This window comes from Polypterus senegalus, chromosome 12, assembly GCF_016835505.1.
Source record: "Polypterus senegalus isolate Bchr_013 chromosome 12, ASM1683550v1, whole genome shotgun sequence".
NCBI lineage: Eukaryota > Metazoa > Chordata > Cladistia > Polypteriformes > Polypteridae > Polypterus > Polypterus senegalus.
The window spans coordinates 28,277,913-28,304,793 of record NC_053165.1 but is presented as its reverse complement, the minus strand read 5'-3'; the positions used below and the strand labels follow the sequence as shown (position 1 = coordinate 28,304,793).

The 26,881-nt window shown below is 40.0% G+C and overlaps 1 protein-coding gene across 4 annotated transcripts in view; it reads left to right on the top strand.

Moving 5' to 3' along the window:
• Positions 1-26,881, top strand: part of LOC120540415 (apoptosis-inducing factor 3) — a 173,423-nt gene that overhangs the window by 103,667 nt on the left and 42,875 nt on the right. For all 4 annotated transcript variants that reach the window (XM_039771151.1, XM_039771150.1, XM_039771149.1 and 1 more), the window contains exons 10-15: positions 48-160; positions 3,721-3,807; positions 6,021-6,112; positions 8,809-8,939; positions 12,351-12,466; positions 24,632-24,703. In XM_039771151.1, coding sequence (XP_039627085.1) covers positions 48-160; positions 3,721-3,807; positions 6,021-6,112; positions 8,809-8,939; positions 12,351-12,466; positions 24,632-24,703 — 611 coding nt within the window. The remainder of the gene's footprint in view (positions 1-47; positions 161-3,720; positions 3,808-6,020; positions 6,113-8,808; positions 8,940-12,350; positions 12,467-24,631; positions 24,704-26,881) is intronic.

The window sequence follows — 26,881 nt, the reverse complement described above, 5'->3', positions numbered from 1 at the left end:
TTATCTTGCCTTGTAGTTCTTTAGCTGTGTCTCTTGTCTTCTTCCAGGTCCAGCCGGTCTGGTCTGCGCGGAGACACTCAGACAGGAAGGTTTTGCGGAACGAATCATTATGTGTACCTTGGATAGACATCTGCCCTACGACAAGCCTAAACTGAGTAAGGTTTGTACAGGACCTGCACCACACCATGATTGATCAGAATACTGTAGATGGCTGTGTTGAGGCCATCCAGGACTGATACTGAAAGCTATTCAAAAACTGTTCCACAGATGTTTACATACACTGATCCAATGAAATTAAAATTCAAATGTACCTTGTAAAGAAGTTTCCAAACTAGGCATAATCAAAAACATGTGCACTTAGCACTAGAATACCATAGGCCGTACGTCGATTGATTTTGTGGTTGTGTCATCAGATCTCTGGCCAAATGTCTTGGACACTTGGCTGAAGAGAGGGACTGAGCTGTCAACTGTTACTATTTGGTTGTCAGTTGGATCAAATGGTAGGCGAAAATGCCGGACAGACCATGCAAACACAAACATATAGTCAGGGTGTAAATGCCCTCATTTGGAAGATCTTCATATCGCACCTCTGGATGAATTTCCCTTGCATTCCAAGGGAGACTGGGGACATTAAACCGAAATAGGCCATGTTCCGTTACTCCATTGCTGTGCAGACATCTGGCTGTAAGGGCATTGGTGCCTGTCGCGGCAGTGACCCCTGAACCTGGTGGTTCACGTCAGGTGTAAAGCAAGCTATCAAACTGAAGAAAGATTTGCTTCAAGCTTGGTTAGCTTGTGGAAATCCAATGGCAGTTCACAGGTATCGCCACACCATGTGTAGCACTGCAATGGCAGTCATGGATCCAAATACTTGGATGTGGGAGAATTTTGGTTATACCATGGAAAATGACTTTTGATTGCCCACAAAATGATTCTGGCAAACTGTCAGGTGACTCAGGAGGGAGAAGCCATGCTTTGCCCATGCGGTCTATAGCAGGGATGGAGTGCTGCTGATCTCATCTGAGGACATATTCGGGCGGTGGAAGGAGGACTTTGAGAAACTCCTAAATCCCACAGACACACCTTCCTTTTGAGGAGGCAGAATCAGGGGACTCTGAGAAGGACACACATTACTGAAGCTGAGTTCTTTAAGGTAGTTAAAAAACTCCTCAGAGGCAAGGCTCTGGAGTCGACGATATTCAACCTGATTTTTTCAAGGCTGTGGATGTTGTGGGGCTTTCTTGGTTGACATGCCTCTTTAACAATGCATAGAGGTCAGGGACAATGCCGCTAGATTGGTAAACTGGGGTGGTTGTCCCCATGTTTAAGAAAAGGGACTGGAGGGTGTGCTCCAACTTTAGGGGGAGGTCACACTCCTCAGCTTTCCTAGATAGGTCTATGCCAGGGTTTCTAGAAAGAAGGATCCAGCTGTTGGTCGAATCTCAGATTCAGGAGGAACAATGTAGATTTATTTCATCTCAGTCATGGAGCCCTGGACCAGCTTGGTACCCTCACAAGGATTCTGGAGGGTTCATGGGAGTATGCCCAACCAGTATACGTGTGGTTTATGGACTTGGAAAAGGCAAACGACTTAGTGAGACACCTCCTATATAGGTGGGTGTGGAGTTACTAGTGAGGTAGATTCTGTCTCAATTTCAGCCTATGCTTTTTCTTGAAAATGGAAGGGGTATCATACATTTCACCTATCCCTTCCATTGCAGACAATATGTCGGCCTTTCATTTCAGCAAACCTATATTCCCCCAGGCTAGCTGAACAGTCCATTTCTGAGATTTTATCTATAGGAATGGGTTTATGACATATTTTATTTTCTAAATGCTTATTTCTATCATCATATTACTATGCATCTTCATGATAACAGGTCATGACAAATTGGATGACTCAGTGACAACTTTCCAGCACAGTTTCTCATTTCCAAAGTATCATGAGCTTTTCACATTCTGACATCCAATAATGTGCTGCCTGACAGAGTCGGTGCTGTATAAATGCTTTCCAGGTATGATGAGTTTCTCCACAACTTCAAACCTTTTTTTACATTTTTCAGTTCTACTGGGGCACATAAAACACGAGACACCAGACAGAGGACCCACATTCCTTACTTCTTGTAACTGTGTTATGTTTATTATACTTTCAGTGAGCACTTCTTGGTTGTCAGCACTCACATACGCACAGGCCTGCATCTACGACTTGAGACAAAATCAAACCTGCTTGGCATTGCTTTGGCAAGTGGCAGACTGTTTGGACAGAGTCATTGAGGATGTCACACTACACGACTGCTTCTGCCTCACTAAGATTGTGTAAATGGAATCTGGGAATAAAAATCACTGGGAAAGTCGTGTAATGTGACAGAGCCTCATTATACACTGCTGAATGTTATGTCTTGTGTGTTCTTTCTAACTTGCTACCTCCCGTGAGAAGACCATTGATGAAGATCCAATCCTGAGAAAATGAAAGCACAATGTATGACGTTTTCTTTGACTCTAAGTTACAAAAAAAGCAGTTTAGCTGTAAGGATGGACTTAACAAGACAAGACAAGTTATTGTATTTGTGAGGGTATGTCAAAATATCAGCTTGCCAGCAGATCTGCTAGTGTCTCTGAAAACAACCAAATTTTTACTTTGGCAAGTTCTGATGGGCTTTGAATGCAAGAAGTAATTTCATCCATTATCCAACCCGCTATATCCTAACTACAGGGTCATGCGGGTCTGCTGGAGCCAATCCCAGCCAACACAGGGCGCAAGGCAGGAAACAAAACCTGGGTAGGACTCCAGCCCACCGCAGGGCACGCACACTTGGGACAATTTAGGATACCCAATGCACCTAACCTGCATGTCTTTGGACTGTGGGAGGAAACCCACGCAGACACGGGGAGAACATACAAACTCCACGCAGGGAGGACCCGGGAAGTGAACCCAGGTCTCCTAACTGTGAGGCAGCAGCGCTCCCACTGTGCCACCCAGTAATTTCATTGTGTCAGATTATGACATTCAAATCTGCACACATAAGCAGTGTGATTAGATGGACTTTAAACTGAAACATCTATGCTCCTTAAGCTGGATTTTTGACTTGCACTTTAAATACGTGCCCTAGGGAATATAAAAAATGTGACATAGACGTATGTTTACTAAAACTTATATATCAGTCTTATACGTAAACAGTCACAGTCTGTCCCTGTGCTACTGCTTCACTCTAGACAACACTCCTTTGGGCTGGGGTAGCCACGCTTCTTAGACTATGCCCTGTTATTTTAAAATAAGACTGTTTGTAAAATGTGTAGTTAGCTCAGGAAACATGCAGCTGATGTTTATGAATTTAGTGTTTTGAAATGATCATTGTCTTTTTCATTTTAGTGTTAATGAATGAACTGATTTTGGAACAACACTGTGAAATATAATGATGAAATATCACAATAATTGCCCTGAACAAATATTACTGCAACTTGCTTGTTCTCCCGTATTTGAGTGTATTTTCCTGGTGAACTCTTATTGAAAATCCAAGCACAATCCAAAGACCCCCATCACATTAGTTCAATTTTCTAAGCCTGTGGGCATATGTGTGCCAAGCTTGTTTTTTAGCACTTCTGTTCTTTACTGATGGGATGGACCCCTCGGGACCAAAACCCCAAAGAGGATACAAAAAATAAATTAAAAAACAGAAAAAAACTGTGGAGTTTTAAAATGTTCTTTATTTTGTATTTCAGTCTTTAGAATGCACTGTGGATCAGCTAACTCTGCGTTCAAAAGAATTTTTTCACCAGCATGATATTGAGCTTCTGAATGAGAAAGAGGTAAGAAAATTGTGTGGACCTACACGCAACAAAAATATATATATATATATAATGAATTTTGTACTAATTAAAAGACACACACTCAGGCAGTTGAAACTATTGCAGTCATTAATCAGCTTTTAATATATATAATTATTAAGCATAATCAAGGAAAAAGATGGGGGCAACTGGCTAATCTGGGTAAACCCAGGAAATGGCAGTGAAACTGATGGTCATGAGAAATACGAAAAAACTGCATTAAACTATAAAATAAAAGTGTACGATCCACATGTATGTCTGGTCCATCAGAACAATCTGATTGGTCAGCTTGGCTTTGGCGACACCTCGAAAGAGGAAGTATGAGTGGGAAACACATGAGAAGAAGTAAAGGCATAGGTGGCACACTGAGAGTCGCCGTCAAAGATGGAAAGTGTAACAGTGGACAGGAGGTGAGAAAGGAGCCTTAAAAATAATTACAGAGTATGAGAACTGGGCTTTACGGGAATGCTGTTAAGAGAGGGAGCACCGGTGAGGAGAAATTCAGACACATGAGGATACCGAGGAAAGGTGCTGAAAGTACACGTAGCACAAGAGATGGAAAATAATTTTAAATTATCAATTACATGTCTTTAGCTTTAAGTGTGGCTAGTGAATGATACATGGTAACTTCATTTTAACTTTATACTGGTGACCAGTCCAGGAGCATAACTGGAGTAGTCCCTGGCTCCTTCTGAAAATGGATGGACAGATGTCACACCACATGCACAAGCACATATTATTAATCCTACAGTAAACCATATGGTTTGTAAAATGTCATAAAAAACATGAAGTAATGTAAAACACTGAAAATGTGGAATAAGAGAGACATTTTCTGATTTAAGTATTATGCAATAAGAGTCCAAATTGATCAGGCTGCTGAGGTTACTATAGTACAGCAAGAAACATAATAGCTGTTGGGTCCAATTTATTCACTAGAAACTCAACAGCTCCTGTAAGCAGAAAGTCTATCTATCTGTTATATAGTGCCTTATCTATCTATCTATCTATCTATCTATCTATCTATCTATCTATCTATCTATCTATCTATCTATCTATCTATCTATCTGTTATATAGTGTCTTTTCTATCTATCTATCTATCTATCTATCTATCTATCTATCTATCTATCTATCTATCTATCTGTTATATAGTGTCTTTTCTATCTATCTATCTATCTATCTATCTATCTATCTATCTATCTATCTATCTATCTATCTATCTATCTATTAACCCATTCACCAATAGTTGTTCAATTGGGACATGGAATTGGATTAAACGTGCTTGAAAATGGATGAATGGATTTTGTCTCCGTGCCAAGAAGCTATTTAGCCTAATTGCAAGAATACATTTAGTGTGGAGACAGACATATATAAAAGTTATTTCAGTGTTGAATGGATAACCTTATTCAATCTATCTATCTATCTATCTATCTATCTATCTATCTATCTATCTATCTATCTATCGTCACAAACTCGACTCAGAGTCATAGCAAGGTTTGGGGCAGCTACCCATATAACTGATTTCCTGGCTGCAAAGTCGTTTAAACAAATACAGCACTGATGTGCACAAAACCGAGTCCAAAACATAACTGAGGGAATAGGGAAAAGGTGGAGGCTTTTAAAGGGGAAGACAGTGAAGTCAAAGTGGTCGGGCTCATGAAGGTATTCTGCTATTGGTGCGAGCCCGGACGTGACATCACAGGGGCCGGGGCCGGCAAGGTCTCCTTCCATAGGCTCGGTCCTGGAAGTGACGTCAAGAGGACCAGGTGGGATCTCCCATGAATGGTCTACAAGAAAGGGAGAAAAAGAGTCAGTGCACTTATGCCACATCCCGGTATGACTCGGACTTGCCCTTACTCAACCCCTTTAACTGCCTCCCATGCGTACATGTGTGACTCTATCTATCTATCTATCTATCTATCTATCTATCTATCTATCTATCTATCTATCTATGCAATTCCTTTCTTCTTTTTTGTTGTGTTTACTTCAAAGTACTTGCTTTCATTTTGCTAACAGCACACTACAAACAGATACATATAGTAATTTGTGAAACCTAACACTTGATAAATTACATTTCATGGTTTATTATTAGTTTTTATGGGATGTATTGCAAATTTAAAGTTATCACCCTTTGATACATTCAGATTATTGGGATGTCAGAGACTGAGGAAACACCCCCGTTGTTTGTGTCCTTTAGGTTGTGTCTTTAGACACAAAAACAAAAATGGCCACCTTCAAAGATGGATTTCGATTGGAATTCAGGAATCTTCTTATTGCCCCAGGAAAGACGTAAGTAGTGCTGATTTTCTTCCTAGTTCTAAGTAAAGAGAGTTTTAGTCCTTTTAGTGTCCTTTTAGAGTTGTAAATACAGTTGTTGGGATTTAAAAGGTGCTGATACTATATCAAAAAAAGCTGAAAAGTCATAAGTCATAACTGCTCATAGAGGTATGTGTAGCATTGCTTCTTGAAGATGCCATAGTCCCATGTTGAAATAATTTATCATCAGGTTCTTCATCTGTGCATGTCCACTATGTAAGGAAATAATTGCAGGCACCTCACATTTTAAAAAGTAGTCAGCGCCATGTAGTTAACAACTGGCAACAGCAGAAACACAGCTGCACCACTTACTACTATTTAATTTCATATTGCTGTGCTCCTAACTTTATTAATTACTTTTTTTAGGCTTGAAAGCTGTTTTTCAGTGTACACTGTACATTATGTTCAACACAGGGAAAAAGCTAAATTATTGTAATTTTCACAGAAGAAAAGAATATTGTTTCCTGCTATGTTAACATTTAGGAATGAAAACGTAAAAAGTAATCCAAAGTATGCAGCAATTTGAGGATTGGCCAGCTGCTGCTCTTTTCTGGAAGGAAAAGTCATTTGAAATCCTGGAATTTTGTGGGTTTTCACATTAGCAGTGACAGCTTTCTTTTATCCTCCCACCTCCTTTTGATTTTTGCTTGTCTGTCCACGTTTTAACATTAAGTCCCATTAAGTAGCTAAACTCACAAGTACCTTCAAGTTGCTGAATTTCATACTATGAGAAACTCGCGTAACAGTAGGAATGGACTCACTTTTATTTCTTCTACATGGCTCTGGCTGTCACACTGTGGCACTCAAGTCCTGCTTATGCTGAATGTTTCTTAGTAGCCAGTGTTTGATATCCCTGGACAGGCGAAGATTTTCCTTCCTGAACGCTTTTGGGTGTATCTTATGGAGTTTGGCCTGTTGATCACGAAAGCCACATTTAAATGATCCTGTCACGCACCAGTTTATTGCAGTTGCCTATTTTAGTGATTTTCCCACGTATTAGAAGTACAGTATATGTATTCAGTGCAATAAGTACAAGTGGAACATCTGAGCTGATCTACAATTAGTGCCCCTCCTCCTAGGAATGCTGCTCACCAAGTACTGTGAGTGGGTGGCCATGCTAAAGAATCCAGAAAGTGTGGCACACAAACCACTTGACGACCCCACGAAGAGATATTTGCCTTGGACAGATGAAACATTTTGTGAGAGTAATGAACAAGGAAGGTGAAGGTCTTTGATATATGAGACAGGTGTTTCCACAAATAACTGATGCATTTTTGGTGCTCTGCAAATCAGACATGTCTTTCATTTGAAGATCTCAAGGAAATCATGTAGAACACATTCAAGAATGTTGTTGAGAATTTTCTTATTAACTACAGAGCACCAAACTGGACAACATGCTTCAAACATTTAAAAAAAACATGAAGCACAACATGTTGCTTAAGATTGATTTTAGGCATTCACACTTGGACTTCTTCCCTGTTAATCCTTGATGATCATAGGAAAAGATTTGAAAAGGATACTGGTATCAGGACAAGTGGACTGTATTAGTGATGGACGTTGAAATGAGAAATGTCAAATATGGAGTACAAACAAAAATCAGCAGCAAAACATTTTAGGTGAACTGACCTAATGCAGTGCATCAGCATTATGAAGTGATTAAACACACTACATTCTATAAAAGCCAACTTCATGATTCTCCAAATTTCTAGGTGATATAGCCAATCTGAAATTATATTTATCTTCAGCTTGAGGCTATTTATTATAATCACCAAAAATAATCTGGAAAAATAACTTTTCAAAAAAGGGTGGTCTCTCCCTTAGAGAGAGGGCGAGAAGTATAGACATTAGGGAGAGACTCGGAGTAGAGCTGCTGACCCTCCGCATCAGGATGTGGTTTAGGCATCTGATACGAATTCTTCCCGGACACCTACCTATGGGGGTTTTACAGGCACAACCATCTGGGAGAAGCCCCCAGAGAAGACTCAAGGCTCACTGGGAGGACTATATCTTCCAGATGGCCTGGGATCCCACAGTTGGCAAGTGTGGCTGGGGAAAGGGAGGTATGGGCATCATTGCTTTCACAGCCTGGTCTCAGATAAGTGTTGGAAAATCAATGAAAGAATAGTTCAGATAGCAAAAGTGACAATTTGAGTCATATTGTTTTAGGGAATAACAGTAATTGGTGGGCAACTTTAAATTGAGTTTGATGATGATTAGGATTTTTTTGAAACCAATGACATATTTTTAAGAACTAAATTCAATTCAATTGAAGAAATGGGAGAAAAATCTCTGAGTCACACTGAATTAATTGTTAGTGTGTAATATGATATGTGATATTGATAAATGGATAGAATTGCTACTGCTGGTCCAAGCATGGATGCACCCAGGTCACAAAACTACCCCTAACCTTTAGCTCTTCATTTCAATAATGGGGTTGATGCTTTGCTGATCCCTCACTCACTGGTCTTCACGTACTCCTTTATTCTTTTTGTTGTCACTCTTAATTTTAAAATAGTAAGGTTGGGTTGGGTTGGGTTATGACTTTCATAGTTCTGAACTAAACAATGTGTGCCAATAAAGCATTTTCCCTGAATTCCTGTATGTAATCAATTGACTTGTGCTATAGTCTGATTGGATTAGCAATGAAAACTATCAGGTCTTATTTTCAGGCCAAAGCAGCTAAACCTCAAAGGTGCAAACATGGAAAACATATTTTACCTAAGATCACCAGAAGATGCCAACTGGATAGCCAAGCTTGCAAGCAACAAGAACGCTGTCATTGTTGGAGCATCATTTGTCGGTGAGTCCTTCTTTATTGAGGATCATTCCTAAAGTAAATGTAATTCTTATTATTATAATGTTGGTGTATCGCAAGTAAGTAATTGGGGGATACCCACAGAAGAGAAGGCTAACTGGGAACATTGAAGAGCCCAATAATTGGAGAATCAATATTCCACTTAGGAGAGAGAAGAGCTTCTCAAGCAGCCATTGATGAATTTTACATAAAGTGTCAGAGGGTGGTAACCTGCTATGGGGTGGTAGTCTTATGGAGATATAGTTGTATGGCTAGGGATTTATTTGGGTACAAGGTTTTGTTTTATTTTATTTTGTATCAAACACTTACTGGGGATCATTCAAGAATTTATCAGTACGTATCAAGCCGCAAGCTTACTTGATAAAGTTTTAATGTGTATAGGCTATCCTTTTTTTTCAGTAGCTCGCCCACATGCCTCTTTGCAAAATGTTCTTAATAAACACAAAGGTTTTTCCCAAAATGGTTTGCAACACAATGCTTTTGTTCTGACTTAAAAAGAGAAGAATTTTTAATAAAGGGATCAGAAGAGAAACGTAAAGTCAAAAGAGAAGCCAAAGTAGTCAAATATAGAAGACTCAAAAGGCAGAAAAAATATTTAGCAACCAAAAAACTCTTGTATTGCTAAATGAAATGAACCAAAACACAGATAACTTAAAACCACATGTACCAAGCTTTATATGATTGCACTTCCAGGGGTTTGTGGGTAATTACCACAGGAATGGCTGACGTGACCACAGCAAAATGGTAGCACCAGTGGACAAAAACAAATGTTGTTGCTGGAAGGCGTTCAAAATTTACAACTCCTTCAGATGCATGTTAAGAAGAAAATAAAATCTGTAATAAAACATACAGGTTGTGAAAATCCGTCCAGGATTCCTAACAAAAAATAAATTATTACATCAAATCATAACAGTTTTATTTCTAGTAATTTATTAAAGAAATGTTTAAATATACATCTGAAATTAGAAGTGTTTGATCCATTACTTACTGTAGTGTTTAAGGCAGTGTGTTTTCTTTTCTCATGACCCAGTTCTTCCTATTTATTGTGTCCATTGGTCTCCCTTGGAGAACCGCAACTGATCGTCACCCGGGGAAGGCGGAGTCCCTCTTGAAGATTCACCGACAAACTATATCTATGGGGGTTATTTCATCCGTGCAAGCGGTGAACCATTGTGGACATTTCCACAAACCATTCACGACCCTTGCTCCTTCTCTTCAATTGTAATTCACGACTATATGCGACCCAATTAGAGATGTCATTTTGGGATGCAACCCATAGATAAAGAAACACTCATTTAAGGGCATTTTAAATGTATAATTGTATTCAGTTTGCGGTTTTTAATGTTAAGGATTTCATTATTATGGTTTAAATTTTACTTTGAATATTTCTTAACGTCTTATTTTCATTGTTTATGCCAAACTGTGAGTCGTGTCAAGTCACCTTATTGGCATCATTCAATACGATGCTATAAAAAAGTTGTATTCATATCACTTGCTATTATTTGGTGGATACACTACGAATTTTGCAAAGAAATTTAGTTTCAATTCATTTGGGCCCTTTTGTTGAGGTGTGTTTTGTTCCACAGCATTGATTTTTGCTTTGTCCTCTTGGATCTGATCTCAGTCTGTTTCAGTTGTGCATTTTGTATCTCTTGGTCCTCATTTCGGCTCACAATAATATTATGATGGTTGTCTCATCAACCCATACTACATTCCTCAGCCTTCTGCATAATCTCCATTAGCTTTAATAGCCTTGTGCTCATGAGAAACAACAGTAGATCATGGATCCCCTTTCTGTGCCTGACTGAATCCTGAACTCACACCACTTTGTCACTTCATCAGTAATGTCATCATATCTCCCACATTGGATGCCACGTGTAAGAAGAGGAGTGGGACCCTGAGGCATTTCACACTGGTGACATTCAGGGGCTCGTCTGGGATCACTCAGAGGAAGGCTGAAAGAGTGAAATGCAGAGGAACAGAGTCTGCCTCTGTTTAATATGACAGCCCTTGCAATGGAAGTAGAAGTCAGGGTCTCACCTGGTTCCTTGTTTTATTTTGACTATGTTGTAATTTTTTATCGATTTGTTGTCAACTGGCCATAGTTCAATAGTTATTAATGAACTGATATTGCTAACCTCCATTAAACAGCTTTTTCTTCTTCCTGTGTCCTTATGTACTCATTATGTAATTAGTAATTTCTAAATTGCATAATTACATTTATTTTGGCACTCTGAGCCTGCATCAGTTCCAGTGATCACACATATGTGTTTTATCTTTTCATAATTCATGAGCGATGTGAAATCTGTTCAATGTTGTATCACTCGGCTATTTAACTGTAGTGGCAGCCAACTCTGACCTCTGTTCTTATGACATGCAGGGTGGCAGAGGCACAACCTGCTAACGTTCGTTATGTTGCCCATATTATCAAAGGGCGCTTGAACATTTAACACCGTTTGACCTGCTGAGGGGTCTTACTGGTCTTGCTCATTCAGAATATTAGAGCAGTCTTAATGAGAACAGGCCATTTAGCCCAACAAGATCTTATTACAATTTAATAGATTTTGTTCTATTTTTTTAAGTCAGCACATTTTTCTTCAGCTTCTGATAAGTTATGGAGGTTTTGGATATGGACAGTTCCAACTATATCAGTGTTTCCTTTGTAATTAAACTTATCGTTTTTGTTTAGTAATTGTTCACATTATGTGGGGTGTGTGCTGAAATGTGTTAGGGGTCTGTGGTGTGATCACCAGCTGGATTATTTAAGAAAAGTATGGCTCAGACTTTGTGAGTATGCTAGGGCTGTGCTTTTAAAAACATCAATTATGTTCAATACCATAGCCTGAGAAGTGGAGGGTGCCATCTGTGTATGGAGAAAGCCTTGTGAATTATGAATAATTAGCTGTCGCACGGATTGCCGCAACTCAGGGATGATTCAAAGGCAATTCATTCTACATTTTCTTGAAATTGCTAAAAACAACAAGGCCGTATTGACATGAAACTCTAAAATTAGATTGGCCTAATAAAAGGGATTTGAATACCCACAGGAAACTAGAAGTTACTATAATTACTTTTACTCACTCAAACACTGCATCCTTAATTGTTCTCCTATCATCTTCAGAACAAAAGAGCGACTTGGCATTCATTATAGTAAAATATCGTAACCCTAGACCTAATCTTTTAGATTCGATTAGATTAGATTTGTTATTATTTTTACAGAACAGGGTGGGGGCTCCCCTCTTGAATGTTGCAGCACATATGTGTATTAGGTTATGATATCGAAGGGAGGCGTAAAATATTAAATAGTATTTTTTAAATGTTGAGGCATTTTTGGCATCACCTGAGATGATTTGCCGTGTCTTTAAATACTATTTCCTTCTTGTGTTTTTTTCACAGGTATGGAGGTAGCAGCCTATCTTGCAGAAAAAGCCCACTCAGTTTCTGTAATTGGGGTAGAAGATGTTCCTTTCAAAAAAGCACTCGGAGAGAAGGTTGGAAGGGCAATCATGAAGGCAAGATCCATTTAAAATTCTAAAATTGCATTTGGCTGATACCTTTACCCAAGGTGACTTCCAAGATCGATATATGTTAATGTCTTACTCGGGGTCAGGCAGGAATTGAACTAGAAGCCTTGAGTGTCTTGTTCATTACTTCATATTGTCCAGTGACATGTGGGTTAAGTGTCTGGTTGCCATCCGAGTGAAGAATGCACTATGTCAGCGTGCATGTTTTTCTATAACCTTTTGTTTCATGTGTAGGTTCCATGGTAGATAGACTGGCATCCTGACCAGGAGGGAGGGTCGTGCCTTACCCATAAGAAAGGGAAGTACCCCCCTCCTGTTCAAGATGCCAGTCCATCCATCATGGCACCTGCACCTCCCATACTGAGACTTGTCAGTTAGGCTGATGGTTAAACCCCGAATGGTCCGGTCTGAGTGAATGTGCCCAATAATATTACCTCCTACATTGTATCTATTGCTGATAGGCTCTAGATATTCCTAATCCAAATATTAATATTAAATCAAAAAGTAAAGGCAATTCCAACATTATCAGGTAATCTTAATGGATAGAAGCTGGTACGTTATAGCATGTTTGAGATGGCTTATGGGTAGTTTCGAACAGCACACCACTCTGCCGCTAGGCTAGGCGGAGTGGTGGCTCTGAGGTTAGGGATCTGCACTGGCAATCGGAAGGTTGCCGGTCCGAATTCTGTAAATACCAAAAGGGACTCTGCTCTGCTGGGCCCTTGAGCAAGGCCCTTAACCTGAAATTGCTGAGCGCTTTGAGTAGTGAGAAAAGCGCTATATAAATGCAAATAATAATAATAATAATTATTATTATTATTATTAGTTGAAACCAAGATCAAATGAACATGTGGGTTTGTACCATTGTTGAACAATGTCATAGTGTGATTTCTTTGGGCAGAGGGAGTGAAACCTGAAGTTCACTGAAGGGCATTGGCTCACTACAGAAGTGAAAACAGCATGACTCAATGGGAAGAAAGGTTTAAAATGGGAAGAACAAGTGTAACTGATGAAGCTCAATCTGGTCGACCATCAACATCGAAAAACAGTGTTGTTGCTCCATAATAATGCACGTCATAATAATGTCCCCCAAACAAAATGGTTTGAATGTTTTCCACATCCCTCTTATAGCCCTGATCTAAATATTTGTGGCAGAAACAATTGTGGCTTCTGGTTCTGCATTTGATCATGCTGTGCTCACAGTTTTCAATTTCTGCTAAATTCTAATGCTATGCTCCAGTCAGACCGATTGCTGTTATTTGTATTTAGGGCAAAGGTGGCCTAAATGCAAATGTGAACCGAGCCTAGGAGTTAGAATTTCAAATGTCTCTTGAGTATTTCAACTTAGAATTGCTTTTCAGTGTTCTTGAAGCCTTCTTGGGATCGCTCTTAAGTGAACTGCATGTCCCAGGTCCAGATCTGTGTTACCAGTGGATGACTACTCACGTTTGGGTATAACAACAAATGATAATGAAGGGAAAATATAGTCCATCTGATATTATAGCCACAAAAGGATTGTATCATTTTGATACTGCAGCAGGCCTGACTGATATTTTAAGCGTAGTGCTTCTTTGTTTAATATAGCAAAGGTGTAAAATGGAGTAATTATGGCTCTTATTTCCATCTGTAGTCAGGTTTCTAATGGGAAAGTAAAGACGTAAATCATATCCTTCATGTACTGAAGATTAATTCTATTATGTAATCAGTTACTTTTGTCTAGCCTAAGGTTTGGCATTATCAGGTGATGCTTTGTGTTGTCCAGGGAGTGCCTGCCAGTGCTTTAGATCATTTAGAGACTTTCCTCTACATTGTATTTAAAACAATAGGCAATGCCTTGGCACATTTCATGTTAATTGGACACCCAATCTGCCATTGCATTACATAAATACGAGACCTTCCAGCTTGTGGAGCTACAGAACATATTGGTACCGCAGGATATCTGGTTACATGTTTGGCAACCTCTGGCAGCAACATGTAGAATTGCATCGAGGTACTTGGTAAAGCTGATGTAACTGTCAGTTATGATTGTGGTACGATGTCTCCACCAAAGCTGGTGTTCAAGCAACAAACACTAAATTAGAGTTCCATAGCCCACATTGAAGTAGAATTAGTAGGGCAAAAAAGGTATGTTGTCATATCTAAAAAAAATATTATGTGTTTGGCAACGATAAATAGTACCAGGAAGCAGCCTGATACAGAGGAGCACACAGAGGTCTACACCTCTGTGAGTCAAGGAACAAAGTCGTGCCACTGTCTGCATAGACTATAAAACATTACACATGATTATCTTTGGCCCATGTCTTTGCAGTCCATAAAACAACTGGTCACCATGGTACAAGAAAGATATACAGTAGCAGTACTTGCAGTTGTGCAGAGGAAAGCAACCAGGTGCTTCCCAGGACTGAAGGTCATGTTGTACTCTGATAGACTCTCAGAATTGAACTTGTTTAGCCTCATCCAGTTCTTCAAAATCCTCAAAGGCATTGATAAAGTAGATCCAGCAGCAATATTCTTTCATCTTAAGGGGGAATCACATACTTAAGGACATCAGTGGAAGCTAAAGGGAAGTGCATTTAAAACAGAAGGCAGGAAGCACTTCTTTATACAAAGTATTGTGGGAATTTGGAACAATCTGCTGAGACATGGAGCTGAAGCAGAACCCATGACAGAATGTAAGAAAAATCTGGATGAGCTATTGAGTCAGCTTAGCTATTAGCTAAACAGACAGGCTTGATGAACGGAATGGTCCCTTCTCATTTGTCAAATTTCTTATGTTCGTATGTTCTAACAACATGAAGCAACCATTGAGCGCAATGTAAAAAAAAGCAGCACATGTTAAGCTAACTTCAGTTAGTCCGTTTCTGTTCGTACGGGTAATGTTAACATTTACCTCCTCAATATACAGTATTAGTGATTAAGGAGATTGATCTAAAATACATTTTGGAAATAAACAAATTTAACCTATAAAGTGAAGCTACACATGCTTTTCACAGTATACACAGCCATTTCGGGTTGATATCATAATCTAAAGTCAGACAAACTCAGACTTGATATACCAGGTTCAAGTTTGCGAGTAGTAATTCCAAGTTTGGGGTGCATTGTTTTTGCATTTCCTGAGTCAGAGGTGGGAAATTGTGAGCTCAGAGCTTTAGTCGAATGCAGATTTAGGTTAGTTTGGTGTGACCCACATTGCAAGTGAAGTGGCGACAAAGTACGAGGACTCGTCGAGAAGTATTTCAAAATGGAAAGGCAAAAAACATCAGGCGTTACCGCAAAAGGTAAAAGGGAGAAGAGGAGAGGTGAACTAAACACGGAGGTATGAACATTCTGTCGATGCGTAGCTTATTTGTCTTATCGCTGCAGCGTGACGCCATCACGTTCATTATTAGCACAAATGTAAGAAAAATAAGTCACTACACTAGATAAAGGATGTGCAGAGTTAGCCTGGAGGCTGTTGTTTTTTGGGTCACCATATTTTATTTTTCTAAATAGGATGGGAGAGAGGGGAAGTATATGGATGGTAATTGACACTCAACACATCCCTACAAAGTAATACAACAACAACAATATTTATTTCTATAGCACATTTTCATACAAATAATGTAGCTCAAAGTGCTTTACATGATGAAGAAAGAGAAAAAAGACAAAGTAAGAATTTAAAATCAGAGAACACTAATTAACAGAATAAAAGTAAGGTCCGATGGCCAGTTTTCCCTACAAAGTAGTGAACCTTTATTACTATTTCTAATCAAAAAAATCAATTCATTTATATTTCTTAGTAAACTTTTTAAACAGTTGCAGTATCACTATTTATTTTCCATAATAATTAATTTTTATTTTAAATGTATTTGTTCCCATTTAACACAACAACAATCTTAAAATGATGAAATAAAATAAGTTCAATGCATCAGAATTTAGGAGAAATCCAAAAATATATCAATTTTAATGTGACATTTTGAGACATTATGAAAGAAGTTAAAGATTTACCAGTTCTCATGACCAAATGAACAGACAGACTTGTGTCGTGTTCCATTTACCTCGAATGTCGAAATGACATCACACCCGAGTTAAACGCTTTCCAGTAAAATATTTGGAAAACTAATATGGGCGTCTGCAGGAATACCTGTGATGTGCCTGCTCTTTCGGAATACTTAAAACTACAGAATGATACATTACACTGTATTTTGTGCAACATGTCCACAGACAGAAGTTGCAATCGATAGTTGCAATCGTAATTTTTTCACACATAAGATATGAAATTCCAATCGAATCATCCCTGGCATTCATTAGGATTTGCTAGTCAGTCAACACATGCTGTCAGAAGGCCAAGGAGGCATGTAGGAGGAGGTGTACCTAATAACCTGGCAACTCAGTGTGTTCCATTACAGGACTGCAGAGAGCAGTTTGTGATAAAGCATCAGCGCACACACGCACCTTATTCACTCATTGATTACCATTTTAGAGTCTGTAGTCAGAACGTGGAAGGTGTGAAAAGATCATACTTGACACACTTAAAAAAGGTTGGGGCAGCCATCCCTGTATTATCCCTGGCTGCAATGGGTTAATTAAGCTGACAGAAGTGTCCAAACATGAACTGATTCAGGTGTTTGAAGATGGTGGTTTTAAGGAGGCAGGCCGGAAGTGACGCAAGGGAACCGTAAGTGACCTCCGCCTAGGCACCAGAAAACAGAAGACACGTCGTCTTAGCCGCCGGAACTGAAAGTGACATCGTCTTACCCGCTGGAACCAGAAGTAACATCATCTTAGGCACCGGAACCGGAAGTGACATCGTCTTAGCTGCCAGAACTGGAAGTAACGTTGTCTTAGGCACTGGAGACGGAAGTGACGTCTTCCAGGATAGGTCAGACAGGTTTTCCTGCGGCTGGTCTGCTAAGACAACAGGAGAAGGTTTAGTGCACCCTGTCACTCCCTGGCCTGGTGTGAAATTGCCTTCACTTCGTCCATACAACGTCCTCCTACCTGCACGTGCGTGACAAAGGAAAAGAGATTGTCTTGAGAAGACACCTGGAGAATACACAAGCTGGAGCCTTGACCTGTCAGGCAGCAGTAACTGTCTTTTTGTTTTTTATTGCTCTTAAATTATAACCAAGTAACTGGAAAAGGTATGTGTTGATGTACAATCGCTAGTATTAATATTAGAAAATTATAGCATGAATTTTTTTGATTTATAAAAAAAAAACTATTTAACTATTCAGTCCATACAAATTCCAACATATCCAACCTCTTAACCAGACTGAACACCATTATCTGTTCAATTAAGCATGTGATTTTATTTTTTCTTCACATAGTTCAAGGTTTTTCAGAATTTTTCACGTCTATACATTTCTTATGTTATGCTTTGCTTAAAGACCATTTTGAGAATTGCATACTTTTCCTGCACACTGAATGCCTTCTTATGTCAAGCGTGTCCATGATTTGTTAAAGCATTGGCTCTCATTGAGACAGGAAAGTGAGACAGCAAGATGATTGCCTTCATTTTTGAAAAATTGCACCTCACGTTTCACCATATAAATTAAAATTAAAAAGAGGTCTGTTTTTACCTTGAAAGGCAGTTGGAAAAACCCACAAAGGTGCTGAGTTTTTGCACAAAACTTCCTTTTCCCCATCATCCCCTGCCTGATTAAGAACAGAAGGCACTGAAGTGTAATATGATCACAGCGTTTAGTCTGAGGCAGAACCTTAATGCCTGAATTTGGAACTAGCTTTAATCTATTAATATTTTGTCAAGAAACACCATTGAAGAAGGAATTAAAGAAATCCAGTCAGGAGCGGATAAACATAGTCCAGAAGGACTTTAGCAATCCCACATGAAAGGGCCGAGTCTTCTCAGCATTTACTTGAAGACAAGCCTTGGTGTCACTCTGGCGAGAAGCTGATGTGCATCCAACTTTTTTTTTATTGTAAAACTGGGAGATCATGTTTAGCATAGAAGTAGAACCATTGGCGGATTTTTCAGTTTAGATAAGCCAATAAAAAGTGAAGAGTAAGCGACCCAAACATGGTATCTGGATGGGCACCACTTATCACACACAGTAGGGAACGGATCTGCCATTAAAACAGATAGAGTCCGGAACTAGTCCAGGAGACATCTATTCCAGTACCGGATTGCAGGAAGTCTGAGCCTATGCCACAGCTTTGGATACAAGGAGGAAATAATACTTGTCAACTCCAAGTTACTTGTCCCTATTTATCGAGTGCAGTATCTGGGGATATGGTTGGGCACGACTATTTCTCTTTTCTTCTTCTTTAAATTTCTGTCCTTTTAACTATTTGGTGTTAAGGTTCCGTGTTGTGATCCTATTAGATGGCTCAAGCCCTTGTGTGATCTTTAAACTTCAGGTCCATCAAAGACCTCTTGAGAGGTGGTACCCCACCCAAGCATCCCAAGACCAAAGAGGCCACACTTGAGAACTGAGGCTAATGTAGGATTAAATGGCACCTCTTTATTTAAGCAGATAGTTCATACAGTGCCACTCAGAATAAGTGATTGTCAGGAGTACTTTCATTCAAATGCCTGCGATGGCCCATGCTGGCTGCGGCTGCTATTCTCCCTTGAACCCGGAACCGTCGATATTCATAACCGAGATTGATGAGGACACATATCACAGCAAGTGGTAGGTGCAAATTTATTTAGGTGTGTTTATTTTCTAACGCAAACAGAGCAAACAGTGCAGTGCTCCTTTCATAATAAATACATAATCCAATAAAAACAGAAATGAATATGGAGACTCAAAGCAGAAATAATTAATAAATCCAAAACAGGATTTAAAACACAATCATTGCCTTCTCTTTAAACCCCATTACAAGCCTTGGTGCATCTTTCTAAAAGTCACATCCCTGTTGCTTGCCCCTCTGGCCCGATAAGTGCAGTCAACTCTCAGACGGGCTTGTACCCCAGCCATCTTGGCCAGTCATGATTTGGGTGCCCCAAGCCTAACACGTGTCCATCACTGCTATCCTTCAGCATCTGCAGAGATCCTACGAGCACTGCTTTGACTCCCACCACCTCCATCCTTCACATGGCCCACTTGGAGCGGTTGATCATTCAGCAGGAGCCCCAAACCCAGTCTCTCCATTCACTTTTCTTTCCCTGTTCCCTGTTTGGCCTTTTCTTTGTCTTCCTCCCGTCTTTCACGCTCAGTCTCTATTTTATAATTCTGACCACTGAGTGTTAATGAGGACCCTGGAACCTTTCACGCTCTTACGTGCAAGCACGATCATCCCCAATCTCCCCATCATACATTCTGGGGGCTGCACAAACACGCACACCCACATCAAGAGAACCTGAACCACACCATTTTTATTTTAAAACCCGCCTGCAGCCACGGACCCTAACATGCGTCACCACTGTGCCCATGTTCATTCTAGCTTCATCAAGACCTTAAGTCCTTGGAAGGCAATTGAACTACCCAGAAAAAACTTACATGGACATAGGAAGAACATGCAAAACCCACCCAGACTTTGACGGGCTAGGATTTGAATCCAGTCTTCTGGACCCTTGAGCAATAGTGCTAACCACAGGACCACCAAGATAGTCACATTAACTCATAACAGTTTAGTGACATCTAACTCATGTGACTGAAACCTGGAGTTGCAGGCACAGAGAATAAGACAGAGTGATGGTGACCCGTCTGGTGTTCAAACCTGGAACCCTAAAACTGTGACAAAATAAAGCTGACAACTGCTGAACTTAAACAGTTTAAAAACAAAACAAAAAAACACCTTGTTTTATCTGAAGCGTTTTATCATTTCCTATTAAAGCTACACTATTGGAATTAAAGAACTTTAGAAAATGTTTGTGACCAAAGTCTTGGACCCTGATTTGCATTCTTTTTGCTGCACATTGTCCATTTAAACAATAGCCTCATTATTGCATTATTGTTAAGAAATATAATAGCGTAAGAAAATTTAATGAAGAGAGCGTGTTATTCAGCTCATCGGAGCTCGTCCAATTTTCCTCATCGAGTGCCCACTGTAAATCAGTCAGACAGAGCACAGCAAGAAAAAAAATGCTGACATTGCTTTAGGAAAAGGTCATTAACCTGAGTGAAACCGAGATCGCGTGAAGAATGTCTGAGGTTCTCTCACAAGCACAAATGGCTGTCTTTCATCTGATTAACTGCTGACTCACAAAGTAAAACAAAGCAGGGTATTCTCTGAGACAGACAGGGCAATTTTTTTTCTTTTCCTTCTGAGATCATTGTGGTGCGCTGGAATCTTAGGACAAGGGCTGGAGAGACTTTAGGACACTGAGCTCAAATGACCTCCCAGGCGAACGTATATTTAAATATTAGCTGACTGTAATGGTTTTAAAATGCAGCGCCTTTAGAATATTCACTTTTTATCACAAAATAGGCAAAAGGGTGAACCTAAAAAAGGCAACACAAAGCCATCCATAAACAAGATGAAAAAAGAATTCATAGACCAGAAAATCCAAGAACAATACTTACATGTAAATTTGTACCCACATGAGCCGCTGTCATGGTGTAGGGTATGTCAGACTTAATGACTGTCGCCGGACCAGATCACTTTGCACAACTGAAAACTGCTGGGCATGTCAGAAATAGTGACTGTGTGCCGACTTTACAGCACAGTTGTGCCCTTTCCTTTCTCAGCCTATTTAGTGCTGCTTGACAGAGCTGGCACTGTACGAATAGTTAACCGCCACAGCGGGTTCAGGCGTATTCTTGTCCCCTGTAATTTTTTTTTAACTTTTTTTTTTTCATAATGTCGTCGTAGTGTAAAACAGGCAAGCTTCTCTTCAGTTTGGGGGTGACAAAACATTTCACTACCTTATATGAATTAAACTTCCAGACGACTGTTCATTGGTTGTCATATCTCCTGCACACAAAGCCCTACGACTAAAGACAAAACCAGACCTGCTTGATTTTGCTGGAGTGAGTTGTGGACCAGTTGGAGTGAGTTGCTGGGTATGTCAGACTACACGACCAGCCTTCACAGGAGTGGGCTGCTGACTTCCTCCAACTTGCTAAGATTAAGTAAATGAAGTTTATGCTGGAAAAGTCATCAGATATGACATGGCCTGTAGCACATGCGTTTTCTTCCAAAGGGACTTGCAAAAGAGGCACCATACTTACTACTGAAATACAATCCACAATAGTCACAATAAAGCAGGTTACCATTTTCTGCTGTAAAAAGGAAGACATTTTATGAGAAACGTGCCTTTACATTCACACACTGACTTATGGCTCCATTTGGGACTGGCCATTTGGCCGTATGTGTACAGGTCTATTATAATTGAGGTGTGGTCTTACTTTAACTGCTGGTGTGGAGTCTCAGGGGCCACACACCAGGTCCGTGTTAAGCAATATTTCTTAACCACTGGGCCACTTCACCAGTGGGTCACAGGTTTCTGTCATTGGTTAACGAGTGAGTCATGATGTGTCACCTAAGTCAATGCTTCTCATCCCTTGGGTCACACCACCAGTGGGTCGCAGGTTATTACCAGTGGTTTCCAAGTGGGTCATAGTGACTCGCCTAAGCTAGTTTCTCAAACACTGGGTCATGACCTGGGTCTCTGCTGGTGGAATACGGGTTTCCGTTGTTGGGTCTTGGTGGGTTGTCTAAGTAGTCGGCAGCACAGTACAACATGCTTCCCCATTTCTCAGTGAGCTTGTTTCACCAAGGGGTGGAGTGGTGGCTGTAAGGCTAGGGATCTGCGCCAGCAATTAGAAGTTTTCCGGTTCAAATCCTGTAAACGTCAAAAGTGACTCAACTCCGTTGGGCCCACGAGTAAGGCCCTTCACCTGCAATTGCTTTGTCCTGGGTATGACGTTAAATCTGCATCCAGCCCTGCAAGGAAATCTTCCAACTTACTGGGAAAACTTGGGCGATGGTGGCTGGAGTGCCAATCCTGAAAAAAAACCTCACACTGTTCCTGTGTGGTGCTGAGATGTCACCCGCTGCATTTGGGTCCCAATCCAGGTGGTTTGTTGTGTGGTGGGTGCAGAAATGTGCTATCAGCACACACTCCCAACCTTTCTCTCTCTTGTTTCACCAAGAGGGTCATCAATGAATTTAGGCAAAACTGGGCTGAGGGACCGTAAAGGTTGAGAAACAGAATGAATGCATAAGAATTTGTCGTGTGGAATGGTGCGGATCAAAATCAACTTTAAAGGGCCCCCATGAGTCTGAAATAATAATAATAATACTAGTAACAAAAGATGTATTACTAGAACAGTGAGAGCAACTAGGACAATTCCTAGGACATGTTCTCCTATGGCCCTTTTGCCATAAGTACAAATCACCTCAACTCGATCAGCCATAAATTAGCACACGATTGTATTACTGAACATATATATATACTAGCCATCCCCCGCAGCTTCACCCGCGTATTAGTGAAACAGGACAGTGAGGAGGGCCTGGCCCAGCTCCCCACTCCTGATGTCACTCTTCACCCTCATCGGCCCGCATCATCTGTCTCGTATTAGAGCAAATATATCGCTCCTGCAAGCGAACTATGATTCTTAGCGCAATGAGAGAAGTCGGAAAATCAAGTTTGTTCAAGCAAATTATTATTATAGAAAAAAAAAGATCCGTTATGTAGTTCTTTCGTTCACTAACTAAGCGGAGTTAAGGTTACGCCCTGAGGCAGACGTGTGAGTGAGCAGGGCCCAGCAGTCCGATGAGTCTATCTTGGATTTTTGCTAATAAATCGGTACTGCAAGCAAACTATGATACTTAGCATGATGAAAATCAATGGAATATTCAAGCAAATTATAGATAAACACCCAATCTAAATCTGTTAAGTAGTTCTTTCGTGAAAAGCGGACAGACATACAAACGGGTCTAAAATACTATTAAGACATTTCGCAATTGGACCATGAAATTTTTAAAACCGTTTCTTAACGAGCACCTATCGGCCAAGGGTAGCCTACATTCCAAATTTCAAGTCCATGTCGTCATGGATCGGGAGATTTTATGATGAGTGAGTCAGTGGTATTTGGCTTTTATATATATAGATATTTATAAGCAGGTCCACAAGTACAAATGTTAGGGTGCCAACCTGGTCATCCCCATTTAATCGAATGAAAACAGTAAACAAAACTTGCTCTGAATAACGCTAGAAATGAACAAAAAGAGGGGTTTCCTTAAGGTTAGGAATCTCTCGTAAAGCCTGGTTTAGTCACTGGGTAAGGAGCTCCGTTGTGCGGTTCACTATTGTGTTGAGTGACACCTCCTTCTGGGAACTGCAGGATATATAGCCAGGGTGAAGTTAAATGCCCTCACTGGGTGTCTTTTCAGCACTGTAGAGGGAACAGAAGAGCATAAGGAGAAGGACTCGGTACTATCAACTGCCAGTGTCCAGAAGCCATTAAGAAGGCTGGATTATATAACACCCTGATGTGTGGAGTACAAGTCCAAGGAGGTTCTGATCAACCTTTATAACACACTGATTAGGCCTCATCTGGAGTACCGTGTGCAGTTTTGATCTCCTGGCTACAAAAAGGAAACAGCAGCGCTAGATAAAATGAAAAAGAGCGACTAGGCTCATTCCAGGATTATAAGGGATACGTTATGAGGAAAGATTAAAGGAGTTGAGTCTTTTCTGTTTACACCAAAGGAGGTTAAGAGGAGACACGACTGAAGTGTTTAAAATTAGGAAGAAGATTAGTTCAGTGGGTTGAGACTGTCATTTTAAAATGAAGTCATCAAGAACATGGGGAACAAACTCTTTATGAACAAGTCCAACAATGTTGAAAAACACAATCATTGTTTCTTAAAACAAATCACTCAAGTCGCCTGCACAATTGTAGAATAAATGCCAGAAATACAACCAACACTACTCGACAGAGTGATTAACCAGACTGTAGGAATACAATACCTGGTGGCATATTTGTCAACTACACCCTACCTTATTAGTGCTGTGGACCGATTTCTGGAATTTGTGAGTTCCTTCTTGTATGTGGTTTTTGCTGTGTGGCAAGAGTGTGTCCTGCAATAGATTGGCCCATCCACATTTGGTTCTTGCTTTGTTGATGTGATTGGAAAGGACTTCAGCTTTATATATGATTGTGTAATGAATAAAATGGATAGAAGAATGGAGAAACATGATAAGCAGGTAGTTTGAAGGTCTAACCATATTTCTAATCTTTATTTTTCCCCTTCTAGATGTTTGAGAACAACCGAGTTAAGTTCTACATGCTAAATGAAGTATCAGAGCTTCGTGGACAACAAGGAAAGGTATTGAAAACTTCAACAATGGAAATCGCCAATTCATGGTTTTTATTGCCTCTGTTTCTAATGGTAAAGCTGTTATACAGGGGGGCTCTTTGTATGTCTGTTTCTAGTTTCAATAGATAATGAAAAGGAAGACAGAAGAATCCCACTGGAATTTGTCCAAATCAAATGGATCAAGGGTGCATTTTCTTTTTATTAATGTGTCTTGACAGATAGTAATCTTTTTCAAAACGAGCAAGACAATCAAAGTCAGGCACTCAAATGCAAGTAGCGGAATCGTATTCACTCCATATGTATGCGTTGTCAGCCGCCAGTTGGAGAACAAAAAGATTTTCATGGTTGCTGTGGCTTCTGCTTCTTGTTGTAATCCATTTTTTATTTAAGAAAGGCAAAAATAAATCAGTATATCAGAATGGGAAGCAATCAATAGGTGAAATAAAACCCTCTCATACCCACCCACTCTGCCCCTTGGCATTCCACAAGACCACTACATCATCAGACTCGACCATGGGAGAGACTGCATCAAAAACCTCTAATCATGAGCAAGTCACTTCACCAGCCTGTGCCCCAAGTAGAAAAAACAAAAAGAAATGTAACCAAATGTATCATTCCAATGCTGTAAGTTGGCATGGGTAAAGGCATCCGCCAAATAATAAGTGGTAATAATAAAATACTTAACTTTGGAAGCAGCAGAGCCACAGGTGTGAATGGAGTCCCTCAATGCTCTGTTAATTTGTTGTACAGTCAGCTTCACAAGAATCAGGCTGTAAAAGCTAGACAAGTTCATTAACGTAATTAGTTTGGGGCTCTTCATTCTAGAGGCAAGGAGATATTTATCAACTACAATGACCAGACATAAGAATTTAAGGAAACTTATTGCTGGTCTTTCCACTGTCTTTAACACTAGAATTACCAGAGCCTACGAGAAAACTCGTAAATCTGGCCCACCTTAAATCCGTTCTCACCTCTCTGTCAGAGTCTTTTGTCCTGTAAATGTGCCGATTAAGACAAGCAGCAAGCAGCCAGCTATTCCATCCCCCACCATCACAGAACATTCACTAAGTTTTCCCAGCTCATACCTTGTTTGATTATCTGGGAGTGAGTGAACTGCTGGAGTTTTAGAGTGGAAATAATAAATTGTTAATAGCAACACATGCATTTCATGTGTGTTCCGTTTCTACAGTAATCTGTGTAAACATATTGTTAAAACAGAAAGTTTTTCATGTTTTAGTAATAAATGTTACAAAATGTAGGCATAAACAATAGAATGTGTGAAGCCTGAAATCCAAAGATCAAATAAACACTTTCACAAAAGGCTCAAGGACAATAGAACAGCTTCTGTGACGTAGCGGTAAGATTTGCCGACTTGTAATCAAGAGTCCCTGGTTCAATCCTGACTGTCTCCTATATTTGCCGTTTTCAGTAGTGAGCTGTTCTTATTGTTAATATTATACAGTACACACATACATTTGGTTTGTGTCTGTAACAGACCGTGTGCATTTATAGTACTGTACTCGTAAAAGTTACCTTTTTTTTTCACTTTTATTGTCTCAGTCATGATCTCCATACATACATTGCCCTAGGGGTCTGACGTTGTTAGTTTGTATTTGAAACTGGGAATAACTGTGGATGTGAGTGGTGTTTTGAGGCAGTGGAACTGGACATTCTCTGATCTGGAGGAATAAAAGCTGACACACAAATGCTGCTGAATCTGCCTTCTTCGTATCTCACCGTCACTTTATTTATTTTTTATTCAGTTTTATTGAGTGTTCCTGCTGCACTGAATAAGCTCACGCCTTCTGGTGCACAATGTCGACGCAGCACGGACAAAAAAAGAAAGAGACAAATATATGGGACATTGGGTATAAAATTAATCAGAAAACATCATCGCACTAATGCAATATTATTTGAAAACGAACAGCGTCAGATCGGGTTTGAATACACGTTGGCGCTGTTACAGAAGGTGTGAGCTTATTCAGTGCAGCAGTTTCAACACACAGTACATGCAATATTATTCGAAAATGAACAGCTTCAAAATTGGGTTTGAATATATGCTGACGCTGTTCGTTTTCACTAGTGCGATGATGTTTTCACATATATTGTCTCTTTCTTTCATCTTGTGGTATGTGATTAGTGACCTCATGTTTTTTCCCTCGATCTTGCCAGTCCCCACATGTTGCT